The sequence below is a fragment of the Panthera leo genome, chromosome D4 (assembly GCF_018350215.1).
Source record: "Panthera leo isolate Ple1 chromosome D4, P.leo_Ple1_pat1.1, whole genome shotgun sequence".
Classification (NCBI taxonomy): Eukaryota; Metazoa; Chordata; class Mammalia; order Carnivora; family Felidae; genus Panthera; species Panthera leo.
The window spans coordinates 79,964,002-79,981,521 of NC_056691.1; the positions used below are offsets into that span (position 1 = coordinate 79,964,002).

A 17,520-nucleotide genomic window follows, 5' to 3' on the forward strand; every position below is an offset into this window, starting at 1 on the left:
TCCTCCAGCTATTTGTAATTGATTCTCCATTTTATAAACTCTATAATACTTTATACAGCCTTATCCACACATTCTGATTTTTATTTACACACCATTGTAAATTCTAGACAAAGGCTCAAAGGTACTACATGGGAATAGGTATGACATTAAGTGAAGGACTAATCTGACTTCTGTCCGGTTCTCTCTTCCTCACGGGGTGCTGAGGTAAGACTAGCTGATCAGACAACCAGGCAGATCGTAGACTGGGGAGATGACCTGACAAGGCTAGAGGTAGGCACAGCCAGAGAACAACCAGGTAAGCCACACCCTAGGAAACACGGCGATTCAAATCCAAGGATGGATGATCTTGTATTTAGGTCCTTGAGAGAACCCAAGTCAAAATGACCCAGCTAAGGCATTCCTGAATCCCTGCCATTACCTAGCAACACTAAACTTGTACACTAGAATAGCTGCTTCTCTAAAGATACAATGCTGGGGAAAGCTCCTTGTGCTCAGTACCACCACTAATGGGCACTTGCTTACCAGTCAATAATTCCCAAGCATACTCTAGGGGTGCCTGGGTGGCTCAGTCGGTTAAGCGTTCGACTTCGGCTCAGGTCATGATCTCTCAGTCTGTGAGTTCGAGCCCCGCATCGGGCTCTGTGCTGACAGCCTGGAGCCTGCTTTGGATTCTGTGTCTCCCTCTCTCTCTGACCCTACCCCGTTCATTCTCTGTCTCAAAAATAAATAAAAATTAAAAAATAAAAATTCCCAAACATACTTTAAGTTCTTAAAGAGCAGCAGGTTCAGACAGCTCCTTGAAAGCGCCACCTGCTGGTAGTAACTTAACCTCATCCCAAAGCAGACTGGAATAATTTGTGCTGTGCTGATGGCCAGTGCTAACACCTAACACCTTCTCCAAGGTAGACTCAGACTTCCCTTTTCTCGTCCCTTCTGAGAACTAGTCTCTTCAGTTCCTGGAGAGAGCAATGCCTACCTTGCCTTCTTATAGGAATCCTGAAATGTGATATCCCTGAGCATTGGAAATCATATAAACATGTAAGTTCTTATGATTATTTTTTTAAGCATCTTATCTCTCCTGCTTTATCAACTTCTTTCTTTCTGCCTGCAAACATGCAGAAGTCTCCATTAATTGGACGACAAAAAAAAAAAAAAGCCAAATATCACAGAACTTTTCAATGGATTTTTCTCCAAAAATCACTGCTAAACCTCTCAAAGGCTTAGTCTGCTCCCTTTTTAGAATTTTCTTTTCCTCCATTTATCCATGGACTCCCCCTCACCAGACTGCTGCACAGATATCTTCATGGAAGTTATTTAGAAAGAAAATAAGGAATGAATAAAGTGATTGCTCAGCAGCAGAGGCCACTTGATGTTGGTTGGCATGATTTGGCATTGTTCTCATTTTACACACAAAGACCCTGATGATCAGAAAGGGCTCAAAGGAAGGAAGGGGGCCTAGAATCACACAGAAAGAAGTAGCCAAGGCCACCTGTACAATTTGAGGGTCCCAGTGTAAGATGAAAATGTAGACCTGCTTATTCAAAAAGTAAGAAAAGGTGCGGTATTAAAACATAAAAACCATTTCTTCTGTGGTCTCTTCCTCAACTTGCAATGGTGTTTTTTACTTGCTATTTTTAATGTCATTCTAAGTCAAGCAAAATCAAAGGTTTAAATTAATGGCGTGAATTTTACCATTCATCTTCATTTAGCGCGATGCTAGTTTTAAATGCTAATACAAGGGCCCTTAATTCATATGTAGAATCACCAAGACCACGCAGTTTGTTTTTCAGATCTCATACATTCATGTATACTTTGTTCTTATCAGAACATTGGAAATGCAGTGCAAAACAAACTCAATTGTTATTTTACTTTTTGACATGTGTGTATTCTACCAACACTCTCTACCTTTGCTTACTGAAGAATAAGAAAAGCCTGAATGGAAAAGGAGCTATGGGTTATCCTGTATTTCCCCTTCCTTCTGTGTCATCATATTTAGTTCAAGTCATTGGCTAATAACATGAACAAGAAAGAATATGATGAGTTTCCTCTGTCATTTGTGTTTCTTAGAATGCCATTGTGGTTGTTGTTTGTTTGTTTTTGCATTCAAACCAAGTTCTGGCTCCAAAGGAATATATGGCCTCTAAAGGCTGTCAGCACCCTGCTTGCTGAGTCATAGACATGACATACTTACTTTGTATTCACTTTGAGTCTCCCTAAACTGCATTGTGGGTCCACTGGTATTCTGTGTTCATGGGGTATCGTGAATGCTCTATGTGAATGGGGTGAAAAGGAATGGTGGGCACATGTGTTTGCACATATCTCCTCTGTTCACCTACATGCTCCATTTCCCCATCAGACTTATAAGACACAGGTTCAAAGATATAACTATTAATAAATTCAGAAGTGTGGGCCCTTTTGAGTGCTGGGCCCTCTGTGACTACACAAGCTGAATGTCCACGAAGCCAGCTCTGGAGTAGCAAAGCCAGGAGCAGAGCCATATAGGACTCCAAAGTCTCTTAACATCACATGGAGTCTCTTCAAATAGCACAGGGCAAGTAGCAAAGGGATTGCAATCTGGGAGGAGAATGATAAGGAGGAAGAAGTGTTTGGGAAGATGGTTGTCAAAAGGACACAATAGCTCAGTTACTTTAGGCAGACGTACAGACTGGCATGAGCTAGGAGATATGACCTGGAAGCAAGCCAGCTCCCAAGGGTTGGACAGACAGTGTCCTAGCTTGTAGATGCTTAGAAAGCATTCCTTTTGGCAGCCAGCATCTACAGAGCACTTTCAAAACGAGGCAAAAGAGAGGCAGCCAGTATCAGGGGTCTAAGAAAGTAATATCTTAACAGGTAGGTCATGTTGGGATGCGTTCCTCAAGAGGCCAGGCAGAAAATCACATTAAGATGGACTATTGGCAAATAGGTAGGACCTACCTAACTATACGGCTGAGGTCAGGGGATGGCCACAATGGAGGCAGGGTCCCTGATCAAGAAACAGACCAGGATGGGGGAGTCATCATTTAATAGGCACAGAGTTTTTGTTACAAATCATGAAAAGGTTTGGGGTATAAATGATACTGATGGTTACACAACATTGTGAATGTATTTAATACCACTGGGTTGTATATTTATGAGTGGTTAAAATAATATTATGTTATATATATTTTACTATAATTTTTTTAAGCTGCAAAGAAAAAAGACCAGGGAGGAGGCAGACATTCAAAGATCAGAATTGAGGCATATATAATATGAGCAAGGAGAAGTAGATGCCAAATCCTATACCACATGTACTCAGCATTTAATAACATCTTGCCTCTAGACCACATAGAATCACTTCTGGGAGTTCTGCACTTTTCCCTTAAGAAAATAAGATCTTGGGGGATGATGGATGTGATCTGGCTGGGGTGAGGGTAGGGCCTCTTAAAAGCTTTTCCCTACTCTGTTAGGGGAGCAAGAAAGGCAGTTCAGTGTGGACATCTCTGGTGGCCTCTTCACTTGCTTGGACAGGTTTCCTCATCTGAGCAGCTACTATGCCAGCTACTGTGGGACAGAACCTGGGGCTGAGACCATAGGGATCTGGGAAAGAGGGAGGGCTAATTCTGCCACATAAGGGGGGGATCCTGTGCACCAAGCCCTGGCACAGGCCATGGGTAAGGGGCACCTTGAGAACTGCTAAGACCATGGTTTGGGCTTGGAATTGTCTCTCAGAATTCCCCAAGGGTCCTTGGAACCCCAGCCCCAGGTGCCACATGGGATCTAGCTTCAAGTGCACTTGGCGAGAAGGCCTGTATTAGCATCCTAGCTCACCCTTTTAAGAATAATGTCCTTCACCCTTGTGAAATTGGTGGAGTGCATCCCAGGTATCCCTGGCTTAGGAATGAAGGATGTGGTGGACAGGGATGGGAATGTTGCAGGGGGTGGCAAGAGGCTGGGATGAGATAGAGAGATGACTGGGCTGTCATTAGGGATGGAGAGAGATGAAGGATGACTTAATCAGATGGAGAAGTCTGATAGCAGGAATAATCTATAAAGGATGGAGAAGAGAAAGAGAGAAGAGAGAATTGAGATTTAGGTGTGCCTGCAGTCAACCATTCAACAAATGTTCATTGGGCACCTAAAATGTACCAGACAGTGGTTGGGGCAGCAATGCAGAACTAGACAGGATGTTCAAGGAACTTGGGGTCTTGTGTTGAAGACAGACCATCAAATGAACAGTTAAACCAAACTGTGATGAGCGTTATGACAGGGGAGCTACACAGGGCCAGAGAAAGAAAATGAGTTCATAATAATTAGAATTAGGTTCTGCTGGGGCGCCTGGGTGGCGCAGTCGGTTGAGCGTCCGACTTCAGCCAGGTCACGATCTTGCAGTCTGTGAGTTCGAGCCCCGCGTCAGGCTCTGGGCTGATGGCTCAGAGCCTGGAGCCTGTTTCCGATTCTGTGTCTCCCTCTCTCTCTGCCCCTCCCCCGTTCATGCTCTGTCTCTCTTTGTCCCAAAAATAAATAAACGTTGAAAAAAAAAATTAAAAAAAAAAAAGAATTAGGTTCTGCTGTATATAACACACAATCAAAATCACTGTTGCCCAAATGAGGTATATGTTTATTTCTCTCTCACATAACAGAAGTCCAAGGCTGCAATGGCATTTCCATATGTCCTCAGAGGCAGGGGCCGTTATTTTTTTGTTCCACCATGCTATCACCTAGCTTCCATCTTCAGTGTTACCTCATGGTCCATGTTGGCTGCTGGAACTCCAGCCATTGTTTGTAGGATGAGGGCTGCAAAAAGGAAGGCAGAAAAGAGACCCCTCCCTGTTGAATCCACTTGCTTTGAGCAGCCTTCTCCAAAGTCCCATACATACATTTCATTAAGAGACTTGGGAATAGGCTGTGTCCAACTTCAAGGGAAATGAAGGCCAGCTAAAATTCAGGTTTTGATAATAAGGGGGAAAGAAAGAATGAATTCCAGGTTAGTTAGTACTCGCTGACACAAGTGTTTTCATCTTTTGCATTCCATATTCCTGAATATCAAAACATGATGTTGAATTCTAGCAGAACTCCCAAAGATTATTATTTTTGGCAATACAGAGTATTCTTTTGTAATGAAAGGCCGAATTCATAAATATATTTAAATATTTCATTTTAAGACCTTGAGCTTATGGGGGGGGGGGGGAAGGTGAATTTTTCTGCCAGGAATGTACTCAACTAAGGAGATCTTTTCTCTGGCCATCAGTAGCCAGAGATGAGCAAACCACCACGAAGATACTCAAGGCAAGGGCAAGGACCCGGGGCCAAACAGTACAAATCAGGGTATCAGGTCAAGTTTGGTCAAGCATACCTTGCTATTACAAAATTATCTCAGTTGCAGAAAAAAAGGAAATTTCTATATTGATAACAGTGGTAGGTGGTGTTTGGGAATTTTTCTGTTTTTCTGCTTCAGCAGTCACTTCTTATTGCCATCTCAGTGCCCGCCACCTGAGTCAATGCTAATAACTGTGGGCTGAATGAACACTGGCAATGAATTTGTCTCTGAGAGATTCCCTCTTTTTACTTGCTTTAATATAGAATGACTTGAAATCCATAACTTCAAGTTGCCATAGTATTTCAAAGGAGTCAAGGAGCTGAGTACAAACCTGAAGGTTTAGTTATGGTGCCAGAATTTGGGGTTGATGTCTAGGTTTGGATCTCTACTACAGGGCTTGCTCCAGGGCCCTCACTTCTAATAAAAGCATTAGAAATAAATTAGAAATAAAAGTGGGCACCATAAATAAGAGCAATTCACTGCTTTTGATTCATCTGTTTAATAACCTCTTTCTTTTTTTAGGTAACCATTTATTTAGTGGCTTTATAATTAGGACAGCCAATCAAAAGTGAGTGACCCCATTACTGTTTTTAAAATGGAAATCAATTCCCAAGTAAGGTTAAGTGTGCTTTTATTCTACTTGAGGCCTTAATTAAAAGCATAAATAATACACATAAATCTTATGAATGCTGAACTCTGAAGGAAATGAAACTGAGCCTATTCCAATATATGAAGGAAGAAGTTAAGATCTATGTGAAGCCTCTGTCCAAAAGGCAATTAGCTGTCATTGCTGGCAGGTTACTCAAGCCAGTGAGAATTGTTACCAAATAATGCGTCTCATTGAGGCAAATCATGCCACTGAAAGAGACTTCTACCTGAACTTTTCTTAAAATGCTTTTTGAACAAAAGTGAATCCAAATCTATGATTCTCTCAAATAATTAAAGTATTTAGAAGAATATAATTTATGAAGCATCCTTACTATGTCATCCTGTACATTTGTATTTATTTAAACATTCATTCTTGTCCAAGGTGTTTTCACATCCATGATCTCATTTGGGCTTTACAACTCTAAACATGGTGGTTAGGATAAATGTTGAGTTCAGAGAAGCCAGGTGACTTGCTCAGGCTACACAGCCAAGTATGAGCCATTCCTGAGCTCGCATTGAGACCATGCGTTTGTTTGACAGTCGTGCACACGCTCTGGGCAGGCAGGTGCCGAGGATGCAATCATAGAGACAGTCGCTGCTGCTCTCAGGGAGGAGCTTCAGTGTGTGGACTCGTGAATCAGTCTGCTGGGGTTGGGTCCTGGTTCTGCTACTCACTGTTTGACTTGCACAAATTAATCGCTGTGTGCCTCAGTTTCTCTATCCGTAAAGGGAGAACAAATGAAATATCTACTTCATAGGGTTATGGTGAAAATTAGGTAAATGAATTCTTGCAAAAAGCTTAGGATGGATCTGACCTTGATTAAGTCCTCAGTAAATGTTAGGTCGGATTAGTAGGAGACTCAGACATTAGCTATATAAGCATGCTTACGAGTGTAATGATAGACTTGAGATAAATAGAAAGGAAAGTAACAGTTCTATCAGGGCTTGGGGCTAATAGAAGGTTCCCCAAGAAAATGGCTCTCACTGGAACTCTGAAAGACAAACTGGTGTTAACTATATGGTCATTCCAGACTGAGATTTGGGGTTTTAATTCCTGGATTACATATTCATTTTTAAACATACTGCAACTCTTTTTTTTTTTTTAAGGTTTTTTATTTTATTTTTTATTTTTGAGACAGAGAGAGACAGAGCATGAACGGGGGAGGGGCAGAGAGAGAGGGAGACACAGAATCGGAAGCAGGCTCCAGGCTCTGAGCCATCAGCCCAGAGCCCGACACGGGGCTCGAACTCACGGACTGTGAGATCGTGACCTGAGCTGAAGTCGGACGCTTAACCGACTGAGCCACCCAGGCGTCCCTATACTGCAACTCTTAGTACAATTTATTTAAGACCAATTTGTTGATCTAAAGCATATGGAATCAATTATTTTCTATAGCGAAAAGAGCACAAGCCTAAAAGTCAAAAGACCAAAGTTCTAGGTTTAGGTCTGCCATCAACTCACTGTAAGACTGGGAAGGGTCCTTTAGTCTGCTTCTGGGAATAATTTAGAAGTTCAAAAGAATGTTTTACCTCTAAGCCTACTAGGGTCTGGCTGCAATAAACTGTCCATGGTTTCCCCTTTCCATATGTATGCTGTTTTATCATCATAAAATACTCCAGTCGTTATTTCTACTTGTGAAAATCCTACCCATTCTCTGAGATCCATCCCAAATGTCCAGAGTGATGTGGGGGTGGGACAGCGATGATTTTATCTGCCAATCCTCCTACTTTTACAGAGGAGGGGACTTCCACTGCCCTCCCCACCATTAGCTAGTACAAGAAGACTTCTTTGTTTTGAGGTGAAATTCATATAAAATTAACCATTTTTAAGTGAACAATTCAGTGGTATTCAGTACATTCACAATATTATGCAATTACTACCTTTATCTAATTCCAAAATATTTTCATTGCTCAAAAAAACAAAACGAAACAAAACAAAAAACCCTTACCCATCAGGCAGTTACTCCACATCTCTCGCAGCCCCCAACCCCACCACTGGCAACCACCAGTCTTGTGCTTCTGTGGATTAATTTAAGGAAGACTTCCCTCAACTCCCACCATTCCCAACAAAAATATGACCTTATTCTCACCTAAACTTCCATTCCTTTTCTCTGGCGATACGTTAATTATATACAACTTGAGAGTCTCTCACTCCTTCCCCCTCACCCCAATCCTCCCTGATGTCAGACCCTTTTGCATTAAGGGCGGTGTTCATGCCACATTAAAGTGAATTGTGTGTAGTGGATTTACCATCAGATTTCTCAGCCCTTGACTCTGGTGCCACATATTTACCTACTTGCTTAGGAACTTTGGTGTGGGAAACTGTCCCTCTTAATTGACGATCGCCATATTGTTGTCTCCGACCAGGAAACTGTCTTTGTGCACCTGGAGCTGCAGCACATCAGCAACGCACAGACCTGTGAGGGGTGACAGCGCACAGAAGCACATTAGGGGGCCCCCAGGGTACTTCTTCTTCTCCAAAATTCTTGCATTTGACTTGGAGGAAGAGAAAAAGACGATATTGAGTTTCCTTTGTTTTCCCCCTGTATTTCTCTCTTCTTCTTGAAAGTTCTACTTAGTGATGCTTATTTCTCGAATCAATTAATACTTAGTCTCCTACCATGGGCCACTGTTCTAGCTAATGCAGATACAATAGTGAACAAGACAGGCAAAATCTTCCCTCTAGTCACGAAGACATAAACAACATGTGATAAACTATCAGGCAGTGACACATATAAAGAAGATAAGGTCCGGTACACAGGTTGGTCAGGGGAAGCCCGGAACCTGTGGCAGAGTGAGCCACGGGGCTATCTGGCGGGCAGGCCTTTGTCTTCAACATTCAAATAATGGCCGTAAACAAAGAGGCCTTATTATGATTATTTGTAAAGTTAAAAAAGTACCCTTTTGGTTATAGGAAAAATCAAACTTATATAAACAGTAGAAAGAATGGCATAATGAACCTCCACGTTCCCACTACCCAGCTCAGTGATTATTATCAACTCATGGCCAGTTTTGTTTCCTCTGTACCCATCTCTCCTGAACTTCCTGAAATATCTTGAAGCAAATCTCAGTATCACGTTATTTTCTCTGTCAATATTTCAGCATATATCTCTCAAAGACAATAACTTCCGTTTTTTTAACCTCACTGTCAAAAACAATGAGAGTTTTTAGTATCATCAAATATCCACTCAGTGTTCACATTTGCACCATTAGTTTGTGAACTTCAGCCACCACCACCACAACAAAACATTAGTAACTTCCATTAGCCTGAGAATCATTTCCTTAAGGCACTGGCTAAAAATATTAAGTACACACGCACAACATTTTTTTAGGCACAGTCTGTTCAGCTCCAGGTATAGGCCTGAATGTTCTTAGCTTGCAATGACTGCTAAGACAGGGAATGATGGCAATGCATCCTGGTGATTCATGTGCACTTTTTCGCCTAACACTTCAATATTTTTGGCCACCATGTAATAGGAGCTGAACACAAGTACATTACTCAGCTGAAAGCAGCCAGCAAATGAGGAACCGAGTACTATGACACAACGTCCATTTGCCCCACATATTTTCATCGGCTCCATTTGGCCATCAGCTTCCCCAGACGTCTACACATTTCTCCATAACTCAGCCACCACAGCCATCCCTCACACAACCTTCTGTTTAGCTACCTTTACTTGTGTTCTTTTTAAAGATTAAGTACTGTATGTACTATAATATTTTCTGTTAGAATTTAATATCTTTGGAACTTTATCAGATTATTGTTCTTTTGTTGCTGTTGTTAGTGCTCTGGTTACAAAATTGCATAGTTTTTTTTTTTTTTTTTTTTTTTTTAAGCAGTCTGTCTCCATCCTATTTTTCAGTGTAGCCAAAGACATTAATACATTATGGAAACCATTTAATGGGTGAAATATTGAATTATAAAAAATGAAATAACTTTTTTTTTTAATTTGAGAGAGAGAGAAGGTGTGCACAAATGGGGGTGTGTGAGCTGGGGAAAGGGAGAGAGAGAGAAAAAAAAAATTCCCAAGTAGGCTCCATGGTCAGGCAGAGCCTGATGTGGGGCTTGATCTCACAACCCTGGAATCACGACCTGAGCTGAAATCAAGAGTCAGATGCTCAACCAACTGAGCCACCCAGGCACCCTTCAAATAAATATCCTTAAAAATAATTTACAAATGATATTGATTTGCACTGTTACCCATAGTTTGAGGGAAAACTCAGTAATGAGTCCTGTTTTTATCCTCCACCTCAACCTCCCAGCAAATCATAACAGTTTTAGGAAAGTAGGAACTTAAAACTGTGGCTCATATAATGATGGCTTACAAAAACATTAAATGAACAAAATATGTTCAAAAACATATAGATAACTCTTGTTCATACGAGCTTATAATGAGAGTCTAAAATATGCTATCGCCAAAGTTCTGGATAAACTGTCAATAAAATGATAAACACATTGCAATGAATAAACTGCTCCTTAATTCAGTATATCATACTAGCTGTTTACCTTGATTTGAGATGCCAACACCTTGAATTTCCCAGGTAGGTAGAGAATCAGGTAGCGTCAACTCTATCTGATGCCTAGAAAATAAAATATTTCACAGCTATCACACACAGGTGAGCCTTAGTTAACCTGGAACCAATTTAACATGGTCTATTAATCAGAAATGTTTACAGTTTTCACATATGGGCTCTTGAAGCAAATCACAAGAAAACAAAGTTAAATCAGTGACCATAGGTGGGGAGAAAGTCAAGAAAAGAACAAAGGACAACAAGGGACTCCTACATTCTCAGAATGATTGCCTATACACCAATTAAGTTGAAATATATGAAATTGCTGTGTGGGTCAAGAACGTTTGGTTACAGGCATATACATGTGGTTTGGCATAGATTGAATGTTTGCATTCCCCCCAAAATTCATACATTGAAATATAATCCCCAGTGTGATGGCATTTAGACGTGAGATCTTTGGGAAGTGCTCAGGTCATGAGGGTGGAGCCCTCATGAACTGAATTAGTGTCCTTACAGAAGAGGTCCTGGGGAATTCCCTCATTCCTTCTGTCATGGCTATCCGTGAACCAGAAAGTGGGCTCTCACTGAACATTAAATCTGCCAGTGCCTTGATCTTGGACTTCTCAGCCTCCATAACTATGAGAAATAAATGTCTTGTTTATAAGCCACCCAGTCAGTGGTTTTCTGTTATAGCAGCCCAGATGGATTAAGACATGGTTCAACATACTCCCATGTTTTGTTTTCATTGCCCTACTTTTATAAACTGAAAGGGCTGTGATAAGTTATCAAATTAAAATTATATTATTTTCAGTGAACTCTACTTTTAAGAAAAGTAATCAAAAACAATTGAAACAAAAAGGAATTTTCAGAATATCAAAGTCCATTTAGTCTAAACAGTACATTTCCTAAGTGCCTATCATGTGCATGGCACAGTCCTAAGACTAAATACAGGGATAAGTAACAAGCTGTCTGCCTCAAATAACTTATTCTAGAAGAGGAGAGAAATACGTAAACAAATACATGATCACAGAGGTAATAGGGCTTCAATACAAGCAGTAAGAATGCAGAGAGGTAAGTATTTAATTCTTTGGGGGCCACTTTCTGGTGAACCCAGTGTCTGAGTTGGTTGTCAAATGTGAAATGCCTTTTGTTAGGAGTGGAGGGTTAAGAAAGAGGATTTCCAGGAAAAGGTAAGAAAACTGCACAGACCAAGTACTGCTGGAGCACAGAGGGCACAATAAAGGATAGTGGCAAGGGCTTCTGGGAGATGGGCTGGAGCCATTGGCAAGAGCAGTGGATGAGAGGGTCTTAATCTACATTGATTTTGCCTGATGGGTCATGGAGAAATGGTTTTAGGTGGGGAAATGGCATGATCAGATTTGGATTTTAACATAATCACATGGGTGGCTGTGCTTAGAAAGTGAATCAGAGAAGTGGATAGAGCTGGAATCAGGGAGGGTAAAGGAGGCTGTTGGGCATCAGGCAAGTCATGATAACTGAAGAAAAACTGATCATTTCTCAAACCTTATGGATAATCGGTTATTTACAGCGTGTGTTTATAATACAAGGAAAATATTGCCTTCTCTTATTTGTTATGTAGATAAATAGCATTGGAAATACATACCTAAATGGATGATATACATTGTTGGTGTGTTTGTTACACACCAGAGTCTGTTTAGAAGTACTGAAACAACTACACAGAAGTATAATGCCCAGATATCACCCCAAACTACATGCTCAGTATAAGTTCAAGGTAAGTGAAATGGCATTCGTCTACAAAGATCAGTGCTCAGTTAACCCTGCTACTGAGGGAAAAACCAGCCCAATAGCCAACCAAATTAACCTTGATCAAATGTCAGTGCTATCTTTAATAATCAAAGAAACCCTCTGAAGATTGACAGACCACTTATATATCATATTTGAATAATTTTTAAAATTCCTAAGGAAAAGAATAAAATCTTAGAATACCTTTTAGAGACATGATGTACTTCCCATAACCCGTTTTCTAAAAAATTGCTTCTTTCAAACATTATTGGGTACCTGCTTGATGGCTCTAAATTATAAATATGAAAACACAGGGTAAACATAACATACAATAGAGTTACATGTTAAAGCATGATGGCTAACTTTAAATTAAATATTTTAATGAATTTGATCAAACATTTAATTTTTGTAATATCAAAATAGGAAAATAAAATCCTCGATTTAAGGTGTCTAATATGCATTACATGCAAAAAGCAAAATACAGAATGGTAACCTCCCATAGGTATAAAACAAAATGTTATACAGAGATACAGCTACAGGTGTAGACATAAATATTTACATAGGCAGAGAAAATTTCTGGAAAGATAAAAAATTTTAAACAATGGCAATGTCTTAGAAAGCAGGTAGTACAGGGGTCAGGAATTTTTACCTTGTACTTCACACTCTTCTATTACAGTATTGTTTTTGTAATGAAAACTAGTGCAAATTTTTAATAAAAGGGTAAAGAAGGATGTGCCAAAGCAAATCAACAAAAGGCAAGAAAGGATATAAAGAAACAATAAGGAAGCATATTCAATAGAAAATATAAGAGAACATGAATAAGTATAAACTCAACAAACTTGAGTGGGCTTAAAACATCTCATTAAAAGTTAGACATTCTCAAAACAGGTTAAGAAAAGAAAACTTATCTAGAAACAGATTTAAAAGCTATACAACAGCACCAAGTGATAGAGAAAAGTTTAAAATAAAGGGATAGAAAACCATATATAGGCCAAATACTGACAAAAGATAAGCTAGTAGTTAAATAATAACTTCTGATAAAACAGAATTCAGAACAATTTAAATGGGGTAAAAAAATATTTTATGTGGATAGAGTTACATTTTGCTAAAAAGAAGAGGTAGGCATAAACTATGTACGTAAGAACACAGCTTTGAAGTACATACAGCAAAAACTGTAAAAAATACAAGGAGACACCTGAATCAATAATTCATATGAAAAATAAATGTAGTTAACTTACAAAGTTAGAAAAAGAACAATAAAACAAAAAAAAAGTAGAAGGTAGAGATTAATGGACCATATAAAACAGAAAACAATTATAGACGTAATCAACAAAACTAAAAAATTGTTTCTTTAAAAAGATCAATATAATAGAGAAAGCTCTGGCAAGTTTGAGAAGAAAAGAGGACATGAATTAACATGGAAGGCATTATGCTAAGTAAAATAAGTCAGGCTAAGAAGGACAAATATCATATGATTCCACTCATAAATGAAATCTAAACAAAACAAAAACAAAACAGTAAGCAAACAAAAAGCAGGATCAGACCTATAAACACAGAGAACAAACTGATGGTTGCCAGAGGGAAAGGAAGTAAGGAGTTAGAAAAAAATGGGTGAAGGGGAGAGGGAGGTACAGGCCTCTCCAGACAGGCAATGAATAAGTCATGGGAACACAAGGCAGAGCATAAGGAAAACAGTCAACTGACAGAGCTTTTTTTAATGTTTATTCTTAAATATTTTGTTGATTTTCCTCTAAATTTTATTATTGGGCTTTTTTAAGCCTATAGGTTATATTACTTTCATATATTTTTTAACTAATAAAAATATTTTAATCATATGCATTCATAAGTTTAGAAAGATTTCCCAGCAATATCACTATTATTGAAGATTTAAGATAAGTTTTATATTTTAAAATATTTTTCAGAGCTTACTTGTTTATATACTTTTATAGGTTCATGGAAAGGCACAAAGAAGTTATTAAATCCTTTTTTTAAAAAAAGTTATTTAACAAGGAAAAAAATTGTAAGTATGAGAGGTAATAGATGTTAACTGAACTTACTGTGGTAAACATTTCACAATATATACATAATCCAAATGATTACGTTGTACACCTTAAACTTACACAATGTTATATGCCCATTATATCTCAATAAAATTGGAAAAAAACTAAAAATAAAAAATTTAAAAAATAATTTAAAAGTTACTGACTTTTTAAAGCACCAGATTAAACAAACATTGCAATATTTTTTCTTAATTATGATCATGCCTTAACTTGCATGATCTGCACAGTAGGGCAGTTAAGTAGAATTCAGATGAAACCAAGGAAAATAGGTGGAAAAGGTTATTAAAATTAAACAAAATTGTAATAAGTTGTACTCATCAGGATTTTCCATGAAACCATGTGAAATTGAAGTAAAGGAAACTCTTTTCTGTATATACTTACTGGGATTTCTTCTACTTCTAAAATTTCTTATTGGTTATGCTTTATGGCAGAATCAATAATGATATTTTGATTCTTCAAAGTCTCCTATTGTCTTTTTGCAAGATTTTAAGTATCATGTGTGGTCAATGATGTGTGTACAAAGTGAGTATCACAGAATCATTCCGTCAAATATTTCCATTTCACAAACTAGCTCTTAGAGGATAAATAACGACCTGCAAACGCTACACACTGAGTTAGTGAGAAAGCTGGTCAGTGGGACTAGTGGGACTAGTGGTATCCAAACTAGTATTATTGCCACTGACCACTCTGTTTTTTTCAAGCCAAATTGGCAGGAGTTCATACTTCATCTTTCCTACATGAAGCCAAATTTGGAAGTACTTCTTCCAATGGCAGCACAGACTCTGCTTGGCACCCTCTTACTGTACTGCACACAAAACAGGAGCGCTTACACATACCATGCCTTCCAATCATTACATGGATGTAAGACGTGTCCTCCCGCAGTTTATTTGCCAGCTCACAACACTGAGAGAAAGCTCTGGAACAACGTGGGCCAAGGGTAATCTTTGCAGCTCTCTGCTCACAGCTCTCCTCGCTTTTAAAGGCTCCGTCATAACAGCACTTCTGGATCAATGGGTGTTTGAACGTGGATGCTGAGATAATACAACTGCTCTTAGTCAAGTACAGATTCAAAGTCTTGGGGCTAGACTTACAGGCCCTGGTTCATCTTCCTCCCTGGTACCCCCGGCTCCACCCCCTCCAGCACCAATGGTCAACCAGCCCCTGCTGGAACAGCTATCAGAATGGGAAGCTGCTTCCTCTCCAGGCAACCTGTTCCATTTCAGAGAGCTCTAATTGCTGAAAAACTCTTCCTGACATCTTCTAAATCAAACTCTCACTCCTATTTCTTTATAGGTACTCATAGAATTAATCCTCTTGTGCAGCAAAAGTCACATAACCACCACTTCCTTGAATATTTGAAGACAGTCATCATGACTACCTAAATCTCATCCTTTCTCCAGTAAACATCCCTGAGGCTTTTTTATTTGGACCATGTTTTCACAGGATATGGTTTCAAAGCCCTTGTACAGTCACTCTCCCCTGGACACGCACTTGGCCAAGAAGGTCAAGCCAGCCAGCACAAAGTCTGAGTGAGTGAATAGAAGAGTAAGAACTTTCACTGAGGTTGCCCTCCTGTTTTCTCAAAAACCTCTGAAAGGGACCTTAGACTTGGTCATGTCTTCTCTGTCATTTAGAAAGGAGGAAATAATAGTACAGATAGGGGAAGAGACTCGTCCCAGTGGGTGTAGCTGCTAAGAGGCAGGGCCGGGGCTGGAGCTAAGAGGCAGCATCATGTAGTGAAAAGGCCACTGGGCCACAGAATAGAAGCTCTGACACTTGTGGCTGCCCCACCTCTTCCAGTCATCTGGACTTTGCAACACAGTTCAGTTTTCAGAAACTCATTTTGCCATCATTAAATGATTATAGTTTCTGCCTAGCCTCGGTCAGAGTGTGGCTTTGGTGAGAAAGAGCTTTAAAAAGAATAAAGCACTGGGGCACCTGGGTGGCTCATTTGGTTAAGTACCTGACTTCAGCTCAGATCATGATCTCGCGGTTCGTGGGTTTGAGCCCTGCATCAGGCTGTGTGCTGACAGCTCGGAGACTGGAGCTTACTTTGGATTCTGTGTCTCCCCCTGTCTTTACCCCTCCCCTTCTCACTCATTCTCTCTCTCTCTCTCTCTCTCTCTCTCTCAAAAATAAATAGGCATCAAAAAATTTAAAGCAATAAAAAATAAAAAGAATAAAGCATTAAACATTAGTTCCTCCTAAGCTAAGTGCTTTAGCTGTACAATCTCATTCAATTCTCCTAAGAGCAGAGCAGAGAGAAATTATCTCCATTTAACTTGGCAAAGATCACTTAGCTGTAAGTAGTAAGCTGAGACCCAAACCTGGTCTCTAATTCTAAAAACATTGTTTTATGTGATGCCTTCTAAATATGCTTTTGTGGCAAATCCCTGCTGGAAATGGGGGGGGGGAGCTTTATAATAATATTATTATCATCATTATTCTACTAATAATATTATCATCATTATTATTAATGACATATACTAATGACAATATTATCATTGTTATTATTAAAGCACAATATCTGTAACTCCTTGACATTATTGATAGTATAACTGAAATGTAAGTGCTATATTAAAATCAGTTCTCTCTCTCTGTCTCAAAAATAAATAAATGTTAAAAAAAAAAAATTTAAAAAAAGGGGCGCCTGGGTGGCTTAGTCGGTTGAGCGTCTGACTTCAGCTCAGGTCACGATCTCGAGGTCCGTGAGTTCGAGCCCCGCGTCAGGCTCTGGGCTGATGGCTCAGAGCCTGGAGCCTGCTTCTGATTCTGTGTCTCCCTCTCTCTCTGCCCCTCCCCTGTTCATGCTCTGTCTCTCTCTGTCTCAAAAATAAATAAATGTTAAAAAAAAAAAAATTTAAATCAGTTCTTTCACACGCATCTTCCAAGTGACCCGGACAGGTTCTGAACATCCAAAGGATAGAAGTAGTGCCCAGCAGAGCACAGCAGTCACTAGTGTAGTGGGCTCTGCTGTCAATCTGACCTGTGCCACTCACTATCCCAAGATGTTGGACATGTTACTTAGTATTAAATTCTCTGGGCCTTGATGATTTCATCTGGAAAATGGAGGCAATAAGAGTACCTACTGCATGAGATTGGTGTGAGTGTTTAAGGAGAAAATCTGATTATGAGGCATCCACAGTGCCTGGCATGTAGTCAGTCCTCAATTAGCATTAGCTATTATTTCAACCTAAAGTTCATCAGACCTAGCTTTTGTGAGAATGTGGGGGGAAGCTACAC

At 39.6% G+C, this 17,520-nt stretch overlaps 1 protein-coding gene across 6 annotated transcripts in view; it reads right to left on the bottom strand.

Annotated features, from left to right (window-relative positions):
* Positions 1–4,570: 4,570 nt before the first annotated feature.
* The window catches only part of LOC122204766 (complement C5-like), a 57,085-nt gene continuing 44,135 nt past the window's right edge, over positions 4,571–17,520 (bottom strand). For 5 of the 6 annotated variants that reach the window (XM_042912449.1, XM_042912448.1, XM_042912447.1 and 2 more), the window contains 5 exons: positions 15,114–15,308; positions 12,422–12,506; positions 10,449–10,522; positions 8,241–8,361; positions 4,571–4,773 (listed from right to left, as the gene is read on the bottom strand). In XM_042912449.1, the coding sequence (XP_042768383.1) occupies positions 8,276–8,361; positions 10,449–10,522; positions 12,422–12,506; positions 15,114–15,308 (440 nt within the window). In that variant the 3' untranslated portion in view covers positions 4,571–4,773; positions 8,241–8,275. Of the gene's footprint in view, positions 4,774–8,236; positions 8,362–10,448; positions 10,523–12,421; positions 12,507–15,113; positions 15,309–17,520 lie in introns of all 6 variants that reach the window. The other variant, XM_042912446.1, reaches the window with a different exon arrangement.